Below are 22,529 nucleotides of genomic sequence, written 5' to 3'. Positions count from 1 at the left end.
GGAATAAATGATGAGTTTTATTTTTTGATTAATTAATGTCCAATTCCATTGAGAGACAGTGTGATCACTTGTAATAATTAGTTGTTGACGTGAGATCTGTATAACTTCAGAGTTCAGTGGAATAAATGATGAGTTTTATTTTTTGATTAATTTATTTTCATTTGTCTAGTTGAAGGAATTGCACGAAATTATCCAATAGAAATCAAATTAAATTATAGTTGTTCAATTGAACAAAACTGATGTACGGATAATTGGAAAAATTAGTTAATGTTGAACATATATTACATGTTATTCTAAATTACTTTATAAATGCTGTAAAAGTAATATTTGATACCAATTTGTTAGTAGGATTTGATAAGTTTCAAACGAATTAAAGAAAATTTAATTTATGGTATAAATTTAAGAAAAAATTGTACTTCCAAAATTCAACCTCTATTATTTAAATTTTTTGTGATGAGATACTACTACAAATGAGCAGCCGTTTTATACTTCATTTGGTACATAAGAATTAATTGCCAATACATGAATTTAAACACTCATTAAATTCATAGTTACATGAATATGAATAAATTCTTCTCTAATAATTCTAGATTTATGTAGATCAAAATTCATTGAATGTCGATTAATGTAAAAATTAATTAATTGAGAATTAATAATATGAAATTCATATATGAAAAGGATTTTGTAGTATTTATTATTATATTAAAAACGAAAAGTAAGGCATTATTGAAACAAACGAATTGTAATAGGATTAAAATCGTCGAAAAAGTTATTTTCACACTGTGGATATTGGGTCAATTTACGTCCACCTCGACTAATTTCACGGCACCCTAAAGTTTACGACCGGGTACTCATCTCTGTGATCCTGAATGGATTCGAACTGGTGACCATTGAGGAGCAAACCCAAAACCTTACCACTGAGTTATCCCTCAAAATTAATGTGATATTTAATATATTATATTATATAGATATAGATATAGATATAGTTATCGTGAATAAAATTTATCTCAACTTATAATAAATTCATTGACAAAGAAATATGCACACAAACAACGCATACAATGTGTTGCGTATCGGTACACTTGGCCAACCCATTAGAGCCCGTGGGCCAATAAGCCAAACCGCATGGCATGATGGTCGAGACCTTAAGGCCAATGAAGAACACACAATATCTAGAAGCAAAGCCTCTGACGTAGCCCTACTGCTTGAGGACAGAAGTGCATTGGCCGAGTTGGTCCATACCAAGGTCTCTATGTCGAAACCAAAGCTTTGAAACACCTTTGGTATCACCTCTCTTAAGAAATCCGGTCTTACACAAGAATCCTCTTTGAGTGATTGATGAGATGCCATTATAGAGTGGAAATGACTTGTCTTGTCAAATATAACGGTGGCTTTGCCAATTGATAAATGTATAACATGCTAGGTGATCAAAATGATGCCAAGGATTATGTTAGTAAACTAACAAGATGAGGCCACGTGTACTCCAAGCCGAAGACCACGATTTAACTTGTATTACTATAAATACTCCCTCATACACCCATTGTGAGACTAGTGCAAGATTCAATACAAAACAATTACTACACATTTTACTCTCTTGCAACACAATCGAGTTTACATAAAAATTCAACAAATCACGAATTGTAATTATTGTAAAATCGTTATTCGAATGTCTTGTCGGGTTTCGAACGTTGTTGTCCCGCGCCTTTGAGCCGCTCTCATGCCCTCTCTCTATTCGTTTTAGATCACCTAGGTGTCTTAAGGTGTAAGATCCAGCCTGCGTGTGCGCGGGTGGATTCGGTATCTGTTTTCCACGTGATCCCAATCAAAAACGAGGTCAACACAATGTATCTAAACAATTGAAGAGAGGTGTGACAAATAGAAATTCTCTATCTATAATGGTGATGGTCAAGTTGGGACAATCATCTATTGCATTTTCCTTGTCTAATCCTATTAAAATAGTGAATTGCTGCTAATTGTTGAAATATGGCCCAGTTCGACTCACATTATTTCAAAAAGATACATTATTAGACAGTAATTTGACATTATTTCAACCACATGTTTTTAAATAAAATAGTATTACACGCAAATTCAAAATTTTTCCCTAATTTTAAACCACACATTTTTTATCAATATATTATTCAAAAATACATTCCTATAGAAATAATGTGGCTCAAACAAGGGCATGATTAGCATATTTGTGATGTTGATATTTAAAAATAATTTAAAACGTTAGAAAAAGTGCAAAAGGTCAAAAGGTGGCTTAATTACAAAAACTAAGTGCCAAAGGTCTTTGAAATGTGATACCAAAAAGACCTAAAAATATATATATAATACATTTTTAATGGAAGGTGGAGGGAAAGCGGGGTATTGATTCTCGAATTCTTTTAGCACATTTGTGATAGTGGTATTTATAAATAATTCAAAACGTTAGAAAAAGTACAAAAATTAAGTACAAAAAGTCTTTGAAGTGTGATACCAAAAAGATCTAAAGAATATATATATAATTTTTTCGTGGAAGGTGCAGGGGAAGTGCGGTATTAATTTTTTAGAATTCTCGAATTTGATTGTGAAAATAACAATTTTTATTCAATTAGAACCTGGTGAATTGAGCCTCTTCTAAACAAACGATGGAATTGATCGAAGAAAAAGTAAAAATGGGAAGATATTTGGATATAAAGCACTTATTTGAGCTACATTATTGGAATGAATATGTATTTTTGAATAGTATATTGATGCGAAATACGTGATTAAAAAATAAGAAAATATTTTGAATTTGTGTGTAATATTATTTTATTAAAAAATGTATGATTAAAATGATGTCAAATTACTGTTGAAGAATGTATTTTTTTTTTTTTTGCAAATAATATGGTTCAAACAAGGCAAAAATCGGAACATACATTACATAATGATTGTGAAAATAACTATCATTTTTTTTTCCTTTTCAAAAAAGTTAGCCCCCATTTGGTTTTCAATTTTTTTTAAAATTATTTTTAACTATATGTTTATTCAATAAATTAATTTTACACGTGGATGTATACTTTTTTTTCCCTTTTAATTATACATTTGGAAATAAATAACTTTTTTGCAAAATTTATTTTTGAAAAATAGGGATAATTGCAGCAGAAACCCCAAATCTTTAAAATATTAGCAGACTTTTTACAAATTTTTGATTTGTTGTAGTCGTCACCCCAAATACTTCCAAACGTTGTATGTAAGGTCCTTTTGGACGGGTTTTCATCTAAAAATTTATCAGTTGATCAAAAAATGATTTTGACCATATTTTAACCATTTTGAACGTGGCAAAATCATAACTTTACATTAAAAAAAAAAACAAAAAAAAAGGTAGGAAAAATGGCAACCCACGTCGCTACCTGCATTATTCTTACTAGAGGAAATGATTATTCTTGAAGCAGAGGAAATGAACTTTACTAGCACCAGCAAAAGCTGAGATGGTGTTTGCAACTTAGATTGGAATAAAGCTACTCTTACAAAGTAACTTTACAAAAGTGAAGATATCAAGTATGTTGGCAAAATATAGGTCATTAATTTGAAATGATTTAAAAATTTGTTTTCGAAATGATTGGTGTGGATGTTATTTCGTAACCCAACTTTGTAACCTAACTTTGTAAGTGTAACATGACTCCTTCGATTGTTAGCTTGTCCTGAATCCGCTTCCATGCTGTTATGTAGGCAGTATCCTCATTACAGTCCTTCCATATGGATCGCCAACTGGCGAGCACAGCCATCACAGTCACAGCCCAAATTTCTTCTGGAATATCAAGCCGGCCTTCAATCAAGCACTGTCACTCTTTCAACTCGTCTTCTCAATGCCTCCTTCAACAATGACTCGTGAGTGCAATGAAAATTTTGCTAACTCAATTGAAGAAAGGAAATTTGTCCAGTATGCATCCTAATCATAGAAAGAAAGAGGAGGTGATTTTCTACTACACCAGTAGTTTTTAAACTTGGGTTTTCAAGATTTTCATTTTTATTTCTTTGATTTCGTTCTCTTGCGAGCAAAATTTGAAGGTAGCGAAGTGGGTTGCTTAAGATTTTCAATTTTCTTTCTTTAATTTGTTTATTTTGCGCAAAATTTCCAGGTTGTGAAATGGGTTGTTCAAGTTCGAATCTATGGTTGGCTCAAGATCCTAACAAGAGATTGATCTAGACTTATATTGGAATTTATATATGAAAAGGATTTTGTAGTATTTATTATTATATTAAAAACGAAAAGTAAGGTATTATTGAAACAAACGAATTGTAATAGGATTAAAATCATCTAAAAAGTTATTTTCACTCGATGTGATATTTTTATTTTTATGACTGTGGATATTGGGTCAATTTACGTGCACCTCGACTAATTTCACGGAACCCTAAAGTTTACGGTCGGGTACTCATCTCTGTGATTCTGAATGGATTCGAACTGGTGACTATTGAGGAGCAAACCCAAAACCTTACCACTGAGTTATCCCTCAAAATTAATGTGATATTTAATATATTATATTATATAGATATAGATATAGATATAGTTATCGTGAATAAAATTTATCTCAACTTATAATAAATTCATTGACAAAGAAATATGCACACAAACAACGCATACAATGTGTTGCGTATCGGTACACTTGGCCAACCCATTAGAGCCCGTGGGCCAATAAGCCAAACCGCATGGCATGATGGTCGAGACCTTAAGGCCAATGAAGAACACACAATATCCAGAAGCAAAGCCTCTGACGTAGCCCTACTGCTTGAGGACAGAAGTGCATTGGCCGAGTTGGTCCGTACCAAGGTCTCTATGTCGAAACCAAAGCTTTGAAACACCTTTGGTATCACCTCTCTTAAGAAATCCGGTCTTACACAAGAATCCTCTTTGAGTGATTGATGAGATGCCATTATAGAGTGGAAATGACTTGTCTTGTCAAATATAACGGTGGCTTTGCCAATTGATAAATGTATAACATGCTAGGTGATCAAAATGATGCCAAGGATTATGTTAGTAAACTAACAAGATGAGGCCACGTGTACTCCAAGCCGAAGACCACGATTTAACTTGTATTACTATAAATACTCCCTCATACACCCATTGTGAGACTAGTGCAAGATTCAATACAAAACAATTACTACACATTTTACTCTCTTGCAACACAATCGAGTTTACATAAAAATTCAACAAATCACGAATTGTAATTATTGTAAAATCGTTATTCGAATGTCTTGTCGGGTTTCGAACGTTGTTGTCCCGCGCCTTTGAGCCGCTCTCATGCCCTCTCTCTATCCGTTTCAGATCACCTAGGTGTCTTAAGGTGTGAGATTAAGCCTGCGTGTGCGCGGGTGGATTCGGTATCTGTTTTCCACGTGATCCCAATCAAAAACGAGGTCAACACAATGTATCTAAACAATTGAAGAGAGGTGTGACAAATAGAAATTCTTAGATTGATCTAGACTTATATTGGAATGACTTTGGTTTGGGTTGATTTTGGGTGACGGTTTGCTGTGGGGTGAGATGGGGGTGGAGTTGGTTAGGGCTGCACAAAAAATCGCGAAATCGCAAATCAAATCGAAATCGTTGAGTTGAAACCGTTGGTTTGGATCCGCGTGAACCCGTGGTTTTATTTTCTCTCAAATCGAACCAAACCGTTTTAAAATGATTTGGTTTAGGTTTTGATTTTCAAAAATCACACAAAATCAAATCAAACCGTTTTAAAATTTTTTAATTAAAACATTAATTTTGTTAACTTAAAAATTTCATAGTTTTCAGAAAAAATACCAATTTAGCAATACAAGTTACAACTATCCTATTGAAATAATCATGGAAAGTAAATTAGTTACATCATTATTAGCCTATGGTTTAACAAGTTCACAATACACGTCCTTACCTGATATCTAAACTAAACTAAAATGATTCCAAAATCATATGAAATGAAAAAAAACATATATTTTCAACTATCCAAATCATAATTTAACAAAACTATGATAGCAAATTGTTGGGAAATATTTCATCATACCAAAGGTTGGAGAAGAAACACAAAATATGAACCATTAATCAATCACCGAATTTGGAACAAGAACAATCAAAATCAGAAAGTTAGCAACACGAATCTTGCAACAAAGAAGGCTTGAACACGATATCACTGTTCTCAAACGGTATTTGCCCCCTCTCCTTTTATTGGGATGCTTCAAGGGATCTCCGACAAATGGTTTGTAGGATTATAACAAACCTTGTAAGGAATTAAATACCAAAGCACAAGTGTAATCTCCCAAAACTTGAAGAACACAATGAGGGAAATTATGAATATGAAAAAAGGATGTTTAATCATTTTGTGGAATGAAGTATTATGTTTCCAGATTTTTCATAGTAATTTTCTTGTTCATTAATCACATATATATAGGTATGAAACATTGCATCACGAAATGGTGCCAAATGAGAGTGAAAAGCCGCCAAAACCAAATCACAATCGTCTCCAACGGTCACGGCGGGACTACCATGCGACCGCATGGCACAACTCCATGCGGCCGCATGGAAGACTTCACTCACGAGACCTTTGTCCCTGCACGCATGGCCATTTTGCCCATGCAGTCGCAAGAGCCAAACTTTGGCTTCCGTTTTGCATTTTCATTCCACCTCGGTTCTTATTGATTGTTGAACAAATATATAACACAAATCATGTCCAAAGTTTAAGAAACCTAACGTAAACTCTTATTCCCTAACATTTGACATTTATCTGTCACTGTTGAACAAATCACTACTCGCATTTGCCTATTAGTCTGCTAAATTCTACCTGAATTGTCTCTTTCTCTCTTCTCATTCGGTAAGTCTCAAATTCTCACTCAAACAATTTTTCATAATTTTTTTATTTTTGAGTTTATTATACACTTGTGAATTATGGTTTGGATAGAAAAATAATTGTTTTTGTGCCTAGATGATTAATAAATTTATCTATGGTTTGGAAAGAACGAATGACGGAACATATTAATTGTGAGAAAATGTTAAAGTTTCCTAACTAATAGTAACATTTTACTTTCATAAAGTAGTTAAAGAATGAAATTTCAATTCCCAATAAGTTGAAATTCTATCAATCTTTGTACATCTAAATATATCTCATTCAATCCTTATTTAACATCTCAATAACAAGACGAAAGGAGTTTTACCCTAACTAAAACGTAATTCTAACTTTACCAACCTTTATATAACAATATGAATGTCAAACAAGAAAATGTAAATAAAAATGAAACGTGTCTTTGTTCTATTAACGTCTTTTAGCAACCAATTTTGAAAATAATTTATTCATGGGTTTCATAGTAAATATGAATATAATTTAACATCTAATATTATTAGTTCTTGTTGAAATTTATATGTTAACTTATGTTAAATATATTACTATAATGTCGATAGGTAATTCGCGAATTAAAATCGAATCAAACCACAAATTATGGTTTGGTTCGAAAAATAAAATGGTTTGATTCGGTTTGAAAAAATTTCAAATCGCATAAAATGATTTGAGTTAAAAATAAAGTACAAACCGCCCAAATCGAACCGCGTTCACCCCTAGATTTGGTTAGGGAAGAAGACGAATTTTATTTTACCTTTTTTTTATTATTTTAATGTAAAATTATCATTTTGCCCCTTTAAAAATTGTTAAAATGTGATCAAAATTATTTTTTTAGTCAATTATCGGATTTTTGGATGAAAACTATCCAAAATAGCTTCAGATGCAACATTTGGAAAGGTTAGGGATGACAGTTGCAACAAATCAAAAGTTTGAAAAAAGTCTGCTAATATTTCAAAAGTTTGGAACTTCTGCTGCAATTATCCCTGAAAAATATGATGGCTTATTGAGCTCCTCAACGTTTGCTTTCTAGTTGAATCTTCAATTATACTATTTGTACAATATTGAATGATAATATTCATTGATATGTCAAAAAATTAACTTGAAAAAGTCGGATAATTTTTCATCAAGCCATTCAATAATAATATGTCACGTGACATGTTGTCATTAGATTCGTTGGATCTAGATTGGTGAAGAAGTTTCTACACAACCCCACATGCCTCATTATCCTTGACCTCAACATCCACTTTCTCAGATTCCAATCTACTTTTCTTTATTCCACAGATTTCTGTTTATGATAATTTTTTAATTTTTTTTTTCAATTTTTTAACAATTTTTCAGATGCTGTTTTGCACTATAAAATCAGAATCGAACCACGATTCAAATCCCCTTCTCCTTCTCTTTTCTCTCTCAGCCACTCTTCTGTCTCACCTTGCCTTCTTGATTTTCATTTCCTAGGGTTGTTTCATCCTGATTTGGATCCAAACAACTCAATTGGTTTCAGTTTTATCAATCTAGATTAGTTGGGTTTAGGGTTTAGCCCATAAATTTTTCTTCAGCATCATTATACTCAAGGATTAAGGGGTTATTTTAAGCTAATCTTGATGCTTAATTTATTGTTCTTGATCTTTGAAATTGATGTCTGCAATTCTAAGTGAGCTTTTTCTTTCTGGGTTTATGATAAATTCTTCATATAGGCGCAGGACTCATTTAGTTCAATCCTTCTCTGTTGTTTTCCTTTACTGGTTCTATTACATTTCATGATTTTTGCTGTCACTTTTCTGATTATAATTTATAAGTAGCCGATATAAATAAATCTCTATCTATATAATTATTATAAAATAAACAAAATATAGCTCTATCTCTATCAGGGTCCTGCTAAAAATATATATCTTTTTTTTTTTTTTTTTAAATCTTGAGCAATTCGTTAAGGTTTCTGTTCGACTGTGTGAAGTTTAATTATACTGCATACTTCACAATAAGGTTGACTGGGTGAATTTTCGGAAAGTCGGGATTAGGACTTGATCCATAACAGTTCCATGGCTTCATCTAGTGGGACATCGTCAGGATCATTGGAGCTTCAGAATTCAGGCTTTGAGGAAGATCTTCAGAAATTGATGGATCAGAAGAAGAGGAAGAGAATGATTTCGAACCGGGAATCAGCACGTCGATCCCGGCTGCGCAAACAAAAGCAATTGGATGATCTAATGGCCAAAGTCGCTCAATTTGGGAATGAAAATAATCAGATTATCACAAGAATGAATTTCACCACTCAGCTTTATCTCAACATTGAGGCTGAGAATTCAATTCTCAGAGCTCAAACGGCTGAACTTAGCCACAGACTGCAATCTCTTAATGAAATCCTAAATTTCTTGAATGCTAACAATGGTGGTTATGGCATTGAGGAGAATTATTCAATTGCAGAGTCTGCTTATATGAACCAATCTTGCAATTCTCACTTTGTTAATCAGCAGCCTATTGTGGGTATGGCAGATTTCTTGCATTATTGATTTGCTCAAACTTTTTGACATGTTCAGTAGGATGGACGGGAGAATTTTAAGTATCAACTGTTGTATGATTCCAGTATTGCATGCTAAATATATCCACGAGGGGTGAAGACTTTGCATTGGTAGGATCGAATGATAAGATTATTACTAGGAGAAGTTTGAAGCACTAATGAAATCAGAGGTATATTAGTTCTAGTTAATGAACTGTTACAAAGTATGGTTTTCAAGAACTTGTATTTGGCTCTCTATGTAATGCAATAATCTCTCTGTGCAATAATTTTTTTTTTTTTTAAAAACAAATTCGTAATTGTTCGTGTGACGTGTAAAATTATTTTATTAAGAGAATGTATAATGAGAAATATATATGAAAAAAATAAAATTAAAGAGTATCTACTAAACATGGGCTAATTGTAAAGAATTACAATTTTAATCTTCAAATAAAAAATCAAACGATGGAAATGTTGATTCTGGACCGCTGTTTGAGATACTCTTGAGAATTAACATATATATAAACTACATCCACCTATGTTTTTTAGTTTTCAATTTCAAAAACAAGGTTTAAAAGTAGTTTGTACAAAAATCAGGTTATAATTCAAATTAATCTGCATAATCCATCCTTCTTGACTCCCAAGCCCTAAATCTTTCCCTCCTCTCTTTATCAGTTCCTCTACCCGCTCTACTCACCCTATACTAGTGGCAACATAGCGCTATCGCTTAATGGTGCCTTAGCAAGTAGCGACGTCTAGCCCCACTTTCTCCCGGGGGGGGGGGGGGGGGGGGATGATATCTTCCCCTACTTTGAGTCACAAAACAAAAATGAATTCACGAAAACCAAATTGAAAATCGCACCTTGATTTTTGCACCTCGATTTTTCACAAATACTGTTACGCCTCTCTTGAAGAGGCTGCAAATCATAATCCACGTGGCAGCCAGTTAAGCAACATCATTGAGACCCATACTCCAAGTCACCTCCTACTTGGCCGAGGTGATCCCTCATAAGTAGCCAAGGTAACCCAACGCTTCAATCGAGGCGCCGTGTCTAGGACAACCTCCCATTGTTGAGATGAAGTGTTAGGCACACTGTAGAGAAGGAGAACGGGGCTCCTAGCATCCTCGTCCGAATAGAGCATCTTTTAGCTCACATCTTCCTAGGATATCTCCCGTACAGATCTGTTTGATGTGATAACTCACTACAACAGGCATTTTAAAGTTAAATTGTCACACTAAATAATAGATGTTAGACCTAGACCTTAGGATGACAATTTTTCTGACATTAAATGCCCATAAATGCACTCAACCTATGATGGATCAGTTGACAGGTCGGTCATCAAGATGAGGCCAATTAAATGCCCATAAATGCACTCAACCGATGATGGATCAGTTGAAAGGTCGATCGTCAAGATGAGGCCATGTGTATCTCCCATTCGACGGCCATCATCTCTCTTTTTCTACTATAAAAGCTAATACATTGTGTCATTCAAATATAATGCAACTTTATATGTCCAAACTATAAATTTGCTTTATATATTCACTCGATATCCTCTCAGATCCGACACTTCTATACATAGAAACTTACATCCCTACCACGTCCCAGCCCCTTCACTCAACACTGACCGATTTGATTGTTGGAGTGCACACGACCACCTCGCTCACCTCGAATTAGGACTCATGTGACTTACAATTTGTCTTAGTGTGAAAGAGCAAAGGCTTATTTGGACGCAAATGGAATTAAGATTTATTGATAATGTTCGCTTGACCAAAAACGAGGTCAACAGATACCAAGGGCTGGGGAAGAAATCCCAACTATTGGTGGCGGTGGCAGTGTTTTGAGTTATTTTCCTTGTCCTTTTTATATTTTATTTTTTATATATACTAAATCTGATTAAAAGTAGTCATTCACCCTTTGAGAAATTAGACGTGCACCACACATTTCAATATAATGAACCTTCGGGTGTCTATCGTTCATAGTGTCTTTGTGCAGCTGTGCTACATATTTTACAAAAGTTTGGGATGATATTAAAAATAAAAAAGTTCGGGATCTTGACTGCTATTTTATTTGTTGGTATTTCCGACCCGAGATCCCAAATCTAAAGTACAAGTTTCACATGCAAGGGACAATGCTCTGAGTACAAGCACAACTGCGCAAAACATGGGGGAATCTGGAAATATATTAATAATTGAGTACGGTTAATCTCACTAGATCCGTGCGTTGTTAATTATGCCCCTGTTTGTGGCCCGTTACATTAAATTCTATTACATTTTATTTTTTAATCTTTTATTTTTAACTATACAATCTTCCATAAAATAATATTACACGTAAATCGAAAATTTTTCATTCTTTTTCAACCACTCATTTTTCAAAAAAATACTATTCCCCCCATTAAATTTCCTACGTAATGGGAATCAAACAGGGGCTATATATGTTTTGGGGACAGAAAGAACAAGTTGAATGCTATTTTTCTTTTTTTAACCAAGATTAACTCGTCCGATTTCATTATTTTCAAAATATATTTATCTCTCTCTTTCTTTTCTCCACACATTTTTTAATATTACATGTAAATCTAAAAATTTTCTTATTTTTTAATCACACATTTTCTATCAATCTACCATTTCAAAATATTTTTTTTTTTGGCCAAAAATGGGGCTCGAACAAGCTCTTATATATATGTGTGTGTGTAGTGATGGCAACGGGGATGGTTTGGGGCGGGGCGCCCACCCCATACCCCCCCCGTACCCCGCCCCGTGGGCGGGGCAGTTTTCTTGCCCCATTTAAATTTATTTATTTATTTATTTTATATATGTATATATATTTCGAGTTCAATAAAATATGGATAACATTCAAATTGAACTTTTAATAAAGAATACCCTTACTTTATGTAAATTTAAGTTTTTGTTTTGGGATAAAATTATTTATAGTGTAAAATGATTTTTAGAGAATGTGTGGATAAAAAGTATGAAAAATTTATAGGTCTACATGTAAATTATGTTATTAAAAAAATTGTGATAGAAAATAAGTTTAAATAAAAAAGATTTTGAAATATGTTGCATAGATGAACTCTAAATATGTTATAATAGTTGTAATTAAGTATGTAAACAAATAATTAACAAACAATTAGCTAATTAGTAACAAAGTTATGATAAATTAAGGGTTGGATGAACAAATAATTTGAAATTTTCTATCTTCATATTTTCAAGTATTAAAAAAAAAAATTTCACGGGACGGATTTGGGGCGGGGCATCCCGGCCCCGCGCCCCGCAACGGGGCGACCATCTATGCCCCGCCCCGCCCTGTGCCCCGCGACGGGGCGGGTTTTTTTTCCCCATTCGGGGCGGGGCGATGTCGGAGCGAGATGGGGTAGGGTAAATTGCCATCACTATGTGTGTGAATGATCCACATATGATCGTTCTTGACATTATTATACTTGGACCTTGTAGACGAAGCAATTTTAGGACGAATTCTCAAACTCTGTAAATCAAAAGTAGAATTTTTTTATTTTTTTAATGGATAGAGATCTTACCTACTCTGGGTTGCGTGGGTAGGTCCTAAGGAAAGAGGCCAAGGAGAGCTCTCGTCAAATTGTAAGAAATGAGAATTTTTTTATCGCTTTTATTGTAATCTAGGAGTTTGCAAAGCTAACACACATTTAAAATCTAAGATCAAGGAAATTGATGACATAATGACAAAAGACGATAAAGCTAATCCATTAGAATAAACAAAATGCTCCGAAATCAATTAGATAAGACATTACAAATCAAGGGTGAAATAATAAATACATATTGATATAAGTTTATGCAAATACATCTAACATGTGTTAAGATTCACCACCACTAAAATAAAAAGGTAAAACGAACTCTTTTAACTCTTATCATGTGAAAAAAGTGTCAATTTGATAATGTTTTAGAGAAACAAAGGCTATGATTTTCTTTAGATTCCAATAACTTTTGTACCTCTCTTCCAAATAAAGAAAACAAGCAAATATGAAAATGTTTAATTGAAACACAATCAACCCACTTGTTCTTTGGGATCTCAAATTCTTTTAGAGAAAACAAAAACATTTTGACGTGACAAAGGCATTTTGAGTCACAATCTAATTGTTGAAATCACACAATTTCATGATTCCAAAGACGAATCAAATCTACTTTTTCTTTAGCCTTGGACGATTACCATGTAAATTAGAGAATAGCAAACGTGTGAAATGCCCAAATGTCCTTAGATAGGAATTTGTCCCGAGCAAATTACTTAAGAAGGACGAAAGTATCGAGAGAAAATGAGAAAAAGAAAGATTTTGTAAAATTGTCTTGAAAGTAATGCTTTTAACAACGTGTATCTTTATATGGCTTTTTTCCACTCTATAGACAATTTATTGTTTAAAAGGCAAACACTTCATGTGAACAAAACAACTCTTCTAGAAAATACTACTTTTTATTTATAGACAATCATCATTTATGTGATAAATTAATAGTTTTTGTTTATTTCGATTATGTTCTTCACTAACGACACATTACATAGCGAATTGATAGAATAAATGTGACTTTTTTTCCTCTCATTTTAGAATTCCTATGGGGTGAATGAACATCACAATCTAGAAATTGCAGGATTCTCTTACCCTTGGCAAAAGAAAGATTCACACAGCACTATTTCTCTTAAGTCCTACATATATAGGAGAGCGAAGCATTGGCGGGACACGCGTCAGTCATATATTTCGTCTTGTACTTTTTTTTTTTATTATTGTTTCTGGCTTGAATCATATCGTTTCTCCATCATTTTGGACTAGCCCATTCCTCTGCTATTGATTGTGTAAGAAGGCATGGTTTCTCTCCCTGGTTCATCCCCTAATTCATCGAGTTCTTCTCTGATTCTCTACCTTAACAATTACAATTTGTAAAGTTTCCCACTTCCATATGATCGGAGATTCATCGAAATTTTAGCAATATCCTTTGCCTGCTTCAACTTCAGCTTCAAGGTAATGTCATTGATTAATTTTACGAAATGCATGTAATGTGGAACTCATACAATCCATTCTTCTCTTCAATTGTTAAGATTTGTCTTTAATGGTGAATTGAAGTAGTTTGGTTTGTAGTTCTAGTTGATTGTTATCAAAATATTTGATCAATTGTTTGAGTGTACCTTCAAACTAATTTTGATAATATGCACTAGGATTAAAGTTCATTTTGTTTATAGATTGTTTGCTTATTTCATATTTCATTTGCTCGGTTCATTTTGTACATCGTTGGTGAGAGAATAAAAACATTTAATTTAATAGAATGCCAAAAAAATGGAGAAAAAAATACAGAGAGCAAAAGCTCCGTGCAGCACGGGTAGGGATGTCAAAAAGGCTCGGTGGCTCGGACAGCTCGTGGCTTGGCTCGGGAAAAGCCCGAGCCAGCCCGGCTCGTGGCTCGGACCGAGCCCCAAAATGGAGCATCCGCCCGAGCTCGGGCCGGCCCGTGGATTGACGGGCCGGCCCGTTTAATTTAAAAAAAATAACAAAAAATAAGAAAAAAAGCCTGCCTGCCTATATTGTGTTGCGGCTGTTGCCTCAACAGTCAGCTATAAGCTGACTGTTGAGGCAGCAGCTTTATAGCTGCCTATTGGCAGCAGTCTAGCTGCCAACAGGCAGCTTTAATTATAAAGCTACCTGTTGGGCAGCAATTAAGAGAAAAAAAATTTAAAAAAAGAAAAGAAAAAAGACACCAAAACACGAACCGGCTCGGCTCGACCCGACTCGGCTCGGTAATGCCCGAGCCAAAAGCTCAGGTCGAGCTTTATTTTTTTGAGTCGAGCTAGATCTGCTCGGCTCGGGCAAAAAAAAGCCCGTATTGAAAAAGCTCGAGCCGAGCACGAGCCGAGAGTTTCGGCTCGTTTAAACCCCTAAGCACGGGGCGCACGAAGCAGGGAGATTTTTTTTTCTCCATTTTCTCTCTCTTTCTTCCAAAGAGTTCCCTAGAAACTTATTGTATGTATGTATATAGAATATAAACTTTCATCTTGATCAAGTATATGTGCTTCGACTTAGTTACAAAAAGCTATTACTAATCCCGACATTTTAGGCTTAATTTTTACAGGTTGCTCTTTCTAACTTCAGGTAAATTCAAGAAATCTTCAATTTTGTTTATTCATTTCTTTTCAGATGCTATTCATCACTTCCCAAAATTTTGAAGTTGGTATTTTTTTGCATAGTTGTTCTTGTATTGAATTGAAATTAGGGGACAAAGGAAAATGATGATGAAGAAAAAAGTTTGTCTGCAGGGTTGTGTGGAGAAAGAGTGGTTGTGTGCAAGAAGGGAGTAGCTCGTTTTGCTTTATATATATTTGCATTCTATTTTTTTCCCCGTTGTTGTTTGTTAAAAAAAAAAAACAAAAACATTCATCGTCGTTCTTCTCGCATTCTCTCTGCCTAACAATTTCTTATAATCTCTCGCAGGATATCATAAACAATATTCTCAAAATTGGCCGCGTTATTTGCCGACTTCTAGGTAATGTGATTGATTAATTTTGTTCTTTTTAGTTAATCATCAATTTTCTTAAGTTTCAACTGATTAGCGACATTGTAATTATTTCATTTTCCTCTTCAAATTAGATTCTTTTAACACTCAATTTTTTTTTCCGATTTCATTTGATTAAATAAAAACTATCTTTTGGTAGAATTTAGTTGCTTAATTTGATGGGATGTCTAGATGAATTAATAATTTTTCTTTGGTTTCACGTCCTTCAAATTTGTCCTTTTTAATTCTCTTAACATATTTTTCTCCTAGATATAGTAGACTGACAATGGATGGGTTGTATCAGATTACCAATTAGTTAGGCAAATTAACTTTTTATTAAAGATTTATAGAATTTAAGGGAGAATATAATTTAACATGGACATAGAGGAAAAAGCGAGATAGGTTAATGGTGAATGCTCATAGTTTCCCGTAAATCTAGAAATGAATAAAATATAATAATAAAAAAGAAAAAATCATGTACTAAAATTTAATTCATGCTTGACATCAATTTTTTAAAATTCATTTTTTTTTCCAAACTCATGTTCAATCATATGTATATTTTATGGAATTCATAACTTTATTAACTTTTCATTTACACACTTTATCAACTTAAATCAAAATTTACTAAAAATATGATGTTTAGTCAGATCATTTAGGACTAATTCAAGTACGATTTTTCAACAAGTCAATTCGTTTGGGAAAGATAATTCCGTATAATTTATCTGCTAAGTAAGTAGATATTAATTGAGCCTATTTGGTGAGCCATTCTTATTTTGTTATCAAGAAATTTTTTCTCCAGTTATTAACCTAATGTTCAAACTTGACCCAATCACATTTCCATACTTATTCAACCTGCATCAAAATCAACGATCTTAGAAACAAATCATACGTGTTCTTTAGGATCTTCAAAACGGATGCCTTTAGTCACATCATTAACCTTTTCTCAAACCCTCAGTAGATGTGTATAAATCCATGGTTATTATTATAAGTAAATCAGAGTTGCAAATTTCAAATAAATATACATATATTTTAAGTGACATAGCTACTATTAACCTCTACTTGCAATTGATTCATATTGTTCTTTCTGTCTAATTCTAACACTAGAATGTTATTTTTTTATTGCTCTTTAACATGTATGCTTTTGGAGGGTCAGTGGCAGTCAATGATTGAGCCAAGTCCAGCTCCATAAGATGCGGTGGGGAATGGAACAACATCCATTCTTCGTAAAGGTTGAGCTTATTTTTATTCACTTCGCATGGTCCATGTGTGATGTATGTAGGAGATCTGCTAATTTAATTGAATGATCCTCAATTTTGATATCTTCTACTAATTCACTTCTGATCTTATCTATATATGCATATCAGTAATTTATCTTTTCTATTTTTTTTCTTTTATAATGATTGGAAGTGAATAAAATGTCTTTTTGCATCGTACTCAAATTCTTTGTAAGAGGTGAAAAGATTGAAAACTAAGTTATTGGCCTCTCAAATAGTTTCTTAAGTTCAAAATTTCCTGAGCTATTGCAAAGTTCCTGAGTTCGAAATTTATTCTCTCAAATAGTTTATTTAGTACAAATATTCGTAGCAGTTTCTCAAATAGTTAGAAAACACTTATATGTCTCTAAGTTAGCTTCATTTTCTCTTGGTTCTTATGGAATGTGATGGTTCCTTTAGAAGTATTTAAAAACTAATTGCTAATTTCTGATTTCCCATAAGTGAGAAAGAGAGAAAATTGCTTGTTACAGTCTATATCTTTTGGAGTTCATATTTCTAATTGAAGGAGTTCATATTAATGAAGTTGTTGTAGAAAAAATTGCTTGTTACAGTCTATATCTTATGAATTTCCATAAGGGTTTACGTTGCTGAGATTAATGGACAATTGAAATTGTGATTAGTAGTTACTGCTATGGAAAGTCGGAGGAAGGTTTTGCAATATCTGGGATTAAATGGAGAGAAAAACTCTTTCGGACTTGCTATAAACAAATATTGGATTTTTCTGCTTTAATTTCTTGTCCAAGATATTAATGTGGGGTTGCGAAGATTGAATAAGATGAAGTTTGGCACCATTTTCGTGTTTGCTCATGTTTTTAATTCTTCTCTGTTGTGAAGGATTTCCTTTTGTTATGCTTGTTATATGGTGATTTCTCAAAATTCAGTAGTTTTTAGTTCAATATATAATTTCGAAGGAGCATAATTAATGAAGTGAATTTGTTCGAGCGAGAAACCTTTTATGAGAATTTACTGTTTACAATTTCAGTTTGAAAATTAATTGTTGAATGTGTAGGAGGGATGGACGTTCAATGAAAAAAGAATTTGATTCATCAGAGCAAGATAAGTTAGAGCTAGAGGGCAAGTTGAAGGAAAATAATAAAATCACTCTTCAGTTGAATTCAAAGATAGAGGAATTGAAGAATCAAAAATTGAAAAGCAAGCAAACTGCAGTGAAGTACGAGGAAAGAATCAAGTCAATGAATGATGAGGTTGAGAAGTTGTACTATGAAAAATTGGAGACTAAACATGCTGTAGAAGTGTATAAGAAGATGTTTGAAGATCATAACGAAGTGAAATACGAGGAAAAAATTAAGTCCTTGAGAGGTAAAAGTTGAAATGTGAAAAAATGCTGGCTGATACTCTAGAAGTGTAGACTTCTACAGCTTGATCAGCCTGCAATTTTTCACATTTCAACTTCTATACCTCATAATTTACGAACTTAATTTTTTCCTCGCGTTTCACTACATTAGGATCTTCCAACTTCTTGTTATACACTTCTACAGTGTGTTTAGACTCCAATTTTTCACAGTTCAACTTTTCTAACTCATCATTCATTAACTTAATTTTTTCCTCGTACGTCACTGCAGTTTGCTCACTTTGCAATTTTTTATTCGTCAATTCCTCTATCTTCCAATTCAACTGAAGAATGATTTTGCTCATTTCCTTCGAGTTGCCCTCTAATTCTAATTTATCCTGCTCCAATGAATCAAATTCCTTTTCATTCAACGTCAATCCCTCCTAGACATTCAACAATTAATTTTCAAACTGAAATTGCAAACAGTAAATTCTCATAAAAGATTTCTTACTCGAACAAATTCACTTCATTAATTATGCTTCCTCAAAATTATAGGCTCAATTAAAACTATTGAATTTTGAGCAATCACCATAAAACAATCTAAACAAAAGGAAATCTTCCACAATAGAGAGGAACTAGAAACATGAGCAAACATGAAAATGATGCCAAAACTTCATCTTATTCAATTTTTCCAACGTACATGAATATTTTTGACAATTAATTAATGCAACAAAAATCCAATCTTATAGCAAGTCCGAAAGAGCTTCTAGTTGTTGGAGCTCATGATACTTTTCATACCTGTAATGTAATTTACCATGCAGTATAAAGGTTGGATCCTGCAGCATGTATCTACCGTAAGTTTGCCTCTTATTGCAATACTTTTGTCTAATTTTATGCATTCATTTAATAGACACGCTTTTCTCTTAATTTGTATTATAATGTTTTTATGATCGTGATTCAGGGTGTGCAGAGAGAGGTATTGATTTATCACATACTTAAGTTAATATTTTAAAGGTACTATTTGAAAATATTACTGAGTGATCATTTGATCAATTCTGTTATTTATCAATATGTTTTTACTTTTTAAGCTAACTAAATAAATAGTTACAAGTTGACTTACCATCGAATTGATTAAATCAGTATTTTTCTTTAACATTGATCCCATTTATTATCTCCAATTTTTTTTTTTTTTTTTGCAAAATTTGCTGCCGATATAAACTTTTTGTTTTACTTTTTAATTCTCATGATTCCGATTGTTTCTATTTTGTTGTTGTTGTGGATATGTTGAACTTTTTGTGGAATGACCGAGTAAGTGGGTGCTGTTGGATTTAGAAGAGGAGTAAAGGAAAAGCTGGTACTTTTAAGCATAAGTTGGGAAATTGGCAAAGGATCCAAATGACAAAGGTCAACTTTTTCTTCCTTTTCTTCTCATACTATAGGAGTTGAAATATAAGCATACGTATTTATTCAAATTATTCCACTTTATCACTGCACCAACACATTTGTTCTATGTATTCATTTAGCAATCACTACAAACTTATACTTCACGTTCACCCCCAACGAAACAAACTAATGTGCAACGTACGTTGCCGCACTAGTAATGTTACAAGTCTTGTAGAATATTTATCCATATGGCACAAGTAAGCTGATGCCAAGTTGATCACAGAACAAACGGTATTCTGTCAAAATATATGGTTGTTTATATGTAAGAGGTCTTCATCTTATATATTTTGTTTGGGAGGAATTAATGAACTCGTTAATTTATAAATAAATAGAAATAAATGATAGATAAATAAATAATATTTGTAAATTCATTGAAATGTATAGTTAAAAATAAAATTTGATTATTTATAAATTAAACAAACAGAGGCTAAAATTTAGCAAAATGGTTGCCGCTATCCCTGTCCGGATCTGGCTAAGAAAATGAAACGCATTATAAATATTGTCTTCTTCTTCTTCTTCTTCTTCTTCTTCTTCTATTTATTTATTTCTTCTTCTTCTTCTTCTTCTTCTTCTTCTATTTATTTATTTATTTTGGCTTTGCTCTTTTTTTGTTTTGGGTTTGTCTCTAGGGTGCGGTCGGGGTGATTGAAAGAATTATCTATAACACTTTTGAGGTTCAGTGCACTCGTTAGAGACTGAAAAGGGAGTTTTACGTAGCACATGGTGGTGCTATTTGTGTTAGAATATAATATGACATGTCAAAACAATAAAATTGTATACAAAATTGTTCGTTGATTCGTATGCACTTAAAGAAACGTCACTTAGGGTGTCTCTATCGGTCTTTTCCTTTTAGATTGATTCTCTTTATCAATGAAAAAAATTAATTTAGTTATGAATACGCTCAATGGCATTGTGATAGCATATGGCCAACCAAGCTCTTGAATCACATAAATATAAAGAAAGGTGTATCCTTGACGTTTTTTAATGAAATATTAAAACATAAAGCCTTATTTGAATAACAGCAAAACCAATAATATAAACAAAAATGTGTAGGCTTTCGTGTCCAAGCTCTAAAATATTTGATTTTGATGTCGAAGCTACTACGGTATTTTTAATCCTCTCCACGACAAGTTGGCAAACGGATGGACAAATTCTATTGAGCCAAAGCTTTAAAAACACGATTTTCATTTTTTTTTTTTTAAATTCGGTACTAAACATATAATAGAAAAATATATATTTCACGCTATGTCCAATCTAATCTAAAATACCAAACATATCCTTAAGCTAAATTCTGAATCGCTCTTGTTGATCATAATATGAGCATATTAAATTTTGACTAATTAAGATATAGTCCAATAAAGTAATACAAACACAAAAAATGAATACCAATGACCAAAAAGTTTATCGAGGATAAAAAAGTAGTAAAAAACTTAGATGTCAATGACTTATTGAAAAGATATAGAAAACTAATTTTCTATGGATGGTACCAGCAATTTTTCCGTTGGTTATTGTCGACGACTTTGTCACCAGTAATCATTGATGGCGGCCTGTCGATAAGCAATGACAATATTATTGTTCGGATAAAACTACAAGTGCACAATATCACAACAACTAATAATGTATTAAGTACGATTATTTCCTACGAGGACCGTATTATCAAATATCGACCTAAATTAATCCTACAATTTATTTGAAAAAAACTAAAAAGTAATACATAATTTATTTTTAGTCTAATTGTACTACATTTATTTTCAACTAATGAATAAGTAAATTGCTGGCAAGATCCGACTTTGAGATTAAAACGATGAGAAATCTTTAGGACTCACAACTTCGCCTCAATTTCCTTCTTGATTCATCATAGTTGATATTTGTATCCTACCAAATTTCTCTTAATCAACTGGAAGCATCTCTTGAACAAAATGAATATCCTAAGTAATTTCACTATATTACATTATTAATACTATGTGAATTTTAACCTACCCGAATGCATTCAACGACTGCAAAAATCATGGAATCTGTTGACCTTAAAAAATGTGTCAATAAAATCCCGACCTCGTTCTCTTTACGTGGACATCACCTGCATATTGAATATCCCCTTAGGGCAAATGCTGTCAGAAGAAAAAAGGTTCGACGAACGTTTGTACTCTGACGGTCAAAGCAACGGTTGGATGAAACTAGAGAGAGTGCAAGAGAGGGTAAAGGAGTTTGGTTAGGATTAGAAAACATACCTCTTGTGTGAAATGAACTCACCAATAAATAGAGAAATGAGACAGGCCAAGTGGGTGCTAATGCGCTGAGTCTCAACCCAAGATGAGGTTGCTTGATTAAGTAGCCCAATCCAATTGAACAATCTGTGCCAAGACGACATATGTGGGGACCACTCCATCATGTGTATGTCACATAAATTATAGGTGTAACAATAGTGATTGGCTCCATCCGTGGGAAATCTATCATTATGTTGTCATTTTGATCACTTGATTGTTGTCGAAAAAACATAAAAAAAACTTTCCCCTTGAAGAAAGGCTTTGTTGTTGAAGAAAGAACAAGTGAAAGTTGGCCAGAATCCAATCAATCTTTTAGATTGTTAAAAGGAGTAAAGAGTAAATTCAATGAGCTCGAGTAACGAGGACGTTAATCCTAGGACGGTGAGAGATGTCTCTGAAGACGAGGTCATTTGAACTAATGTCACTTACCAAAGACC

The 22,529-nt window shown here is 33.1% G+C and overlaps 1 protein-coding gene across 1 annotated transcript; it reads left to right on the top strand.

Moving 5' to 3' along the window:
- Nucleotides 1–8,069: 8,069 nt before the first annotated feature.
- Nucleotides 8,070–9,627, top strand: LOC111412113 (bZIP transcription factor 11-like). Its single transcript, XM_023042888.1, has one exon. The coding sequence runs from the start codon at nt 8,867–8,869 to the stop codon at nt 9,335–9,337; it is 471 nt and encodes a 156-aa protein (XP_022898656.1). The 5' UTR covers nt 8,070–8,866; the 3' UTR covers nt 9,338–9,627.
- The last annotated feature ends 12,902 nt before the right edge of the window (nt 9,628–22,529 follow it).

This window comes from Olea europaea, chromosome 16, assembly GCF_002742605.1.
Source record: "Olea europaea var. sylvestris chromosome 16, O_europaea_v1, whole genome shotgun sequence".
In the NCBI taxonomy this organism is placed as follows: Eukaryota; Viridiplantae; Streptophyta; class Magnoliopsida; order Lamiales; family Oleaceae; genus Olea; species Olea europaea.
Note: the sequence above shows the minus strand (reverse complement) of the source record. Positions and strands in the feature narration are given on the sequence as shown.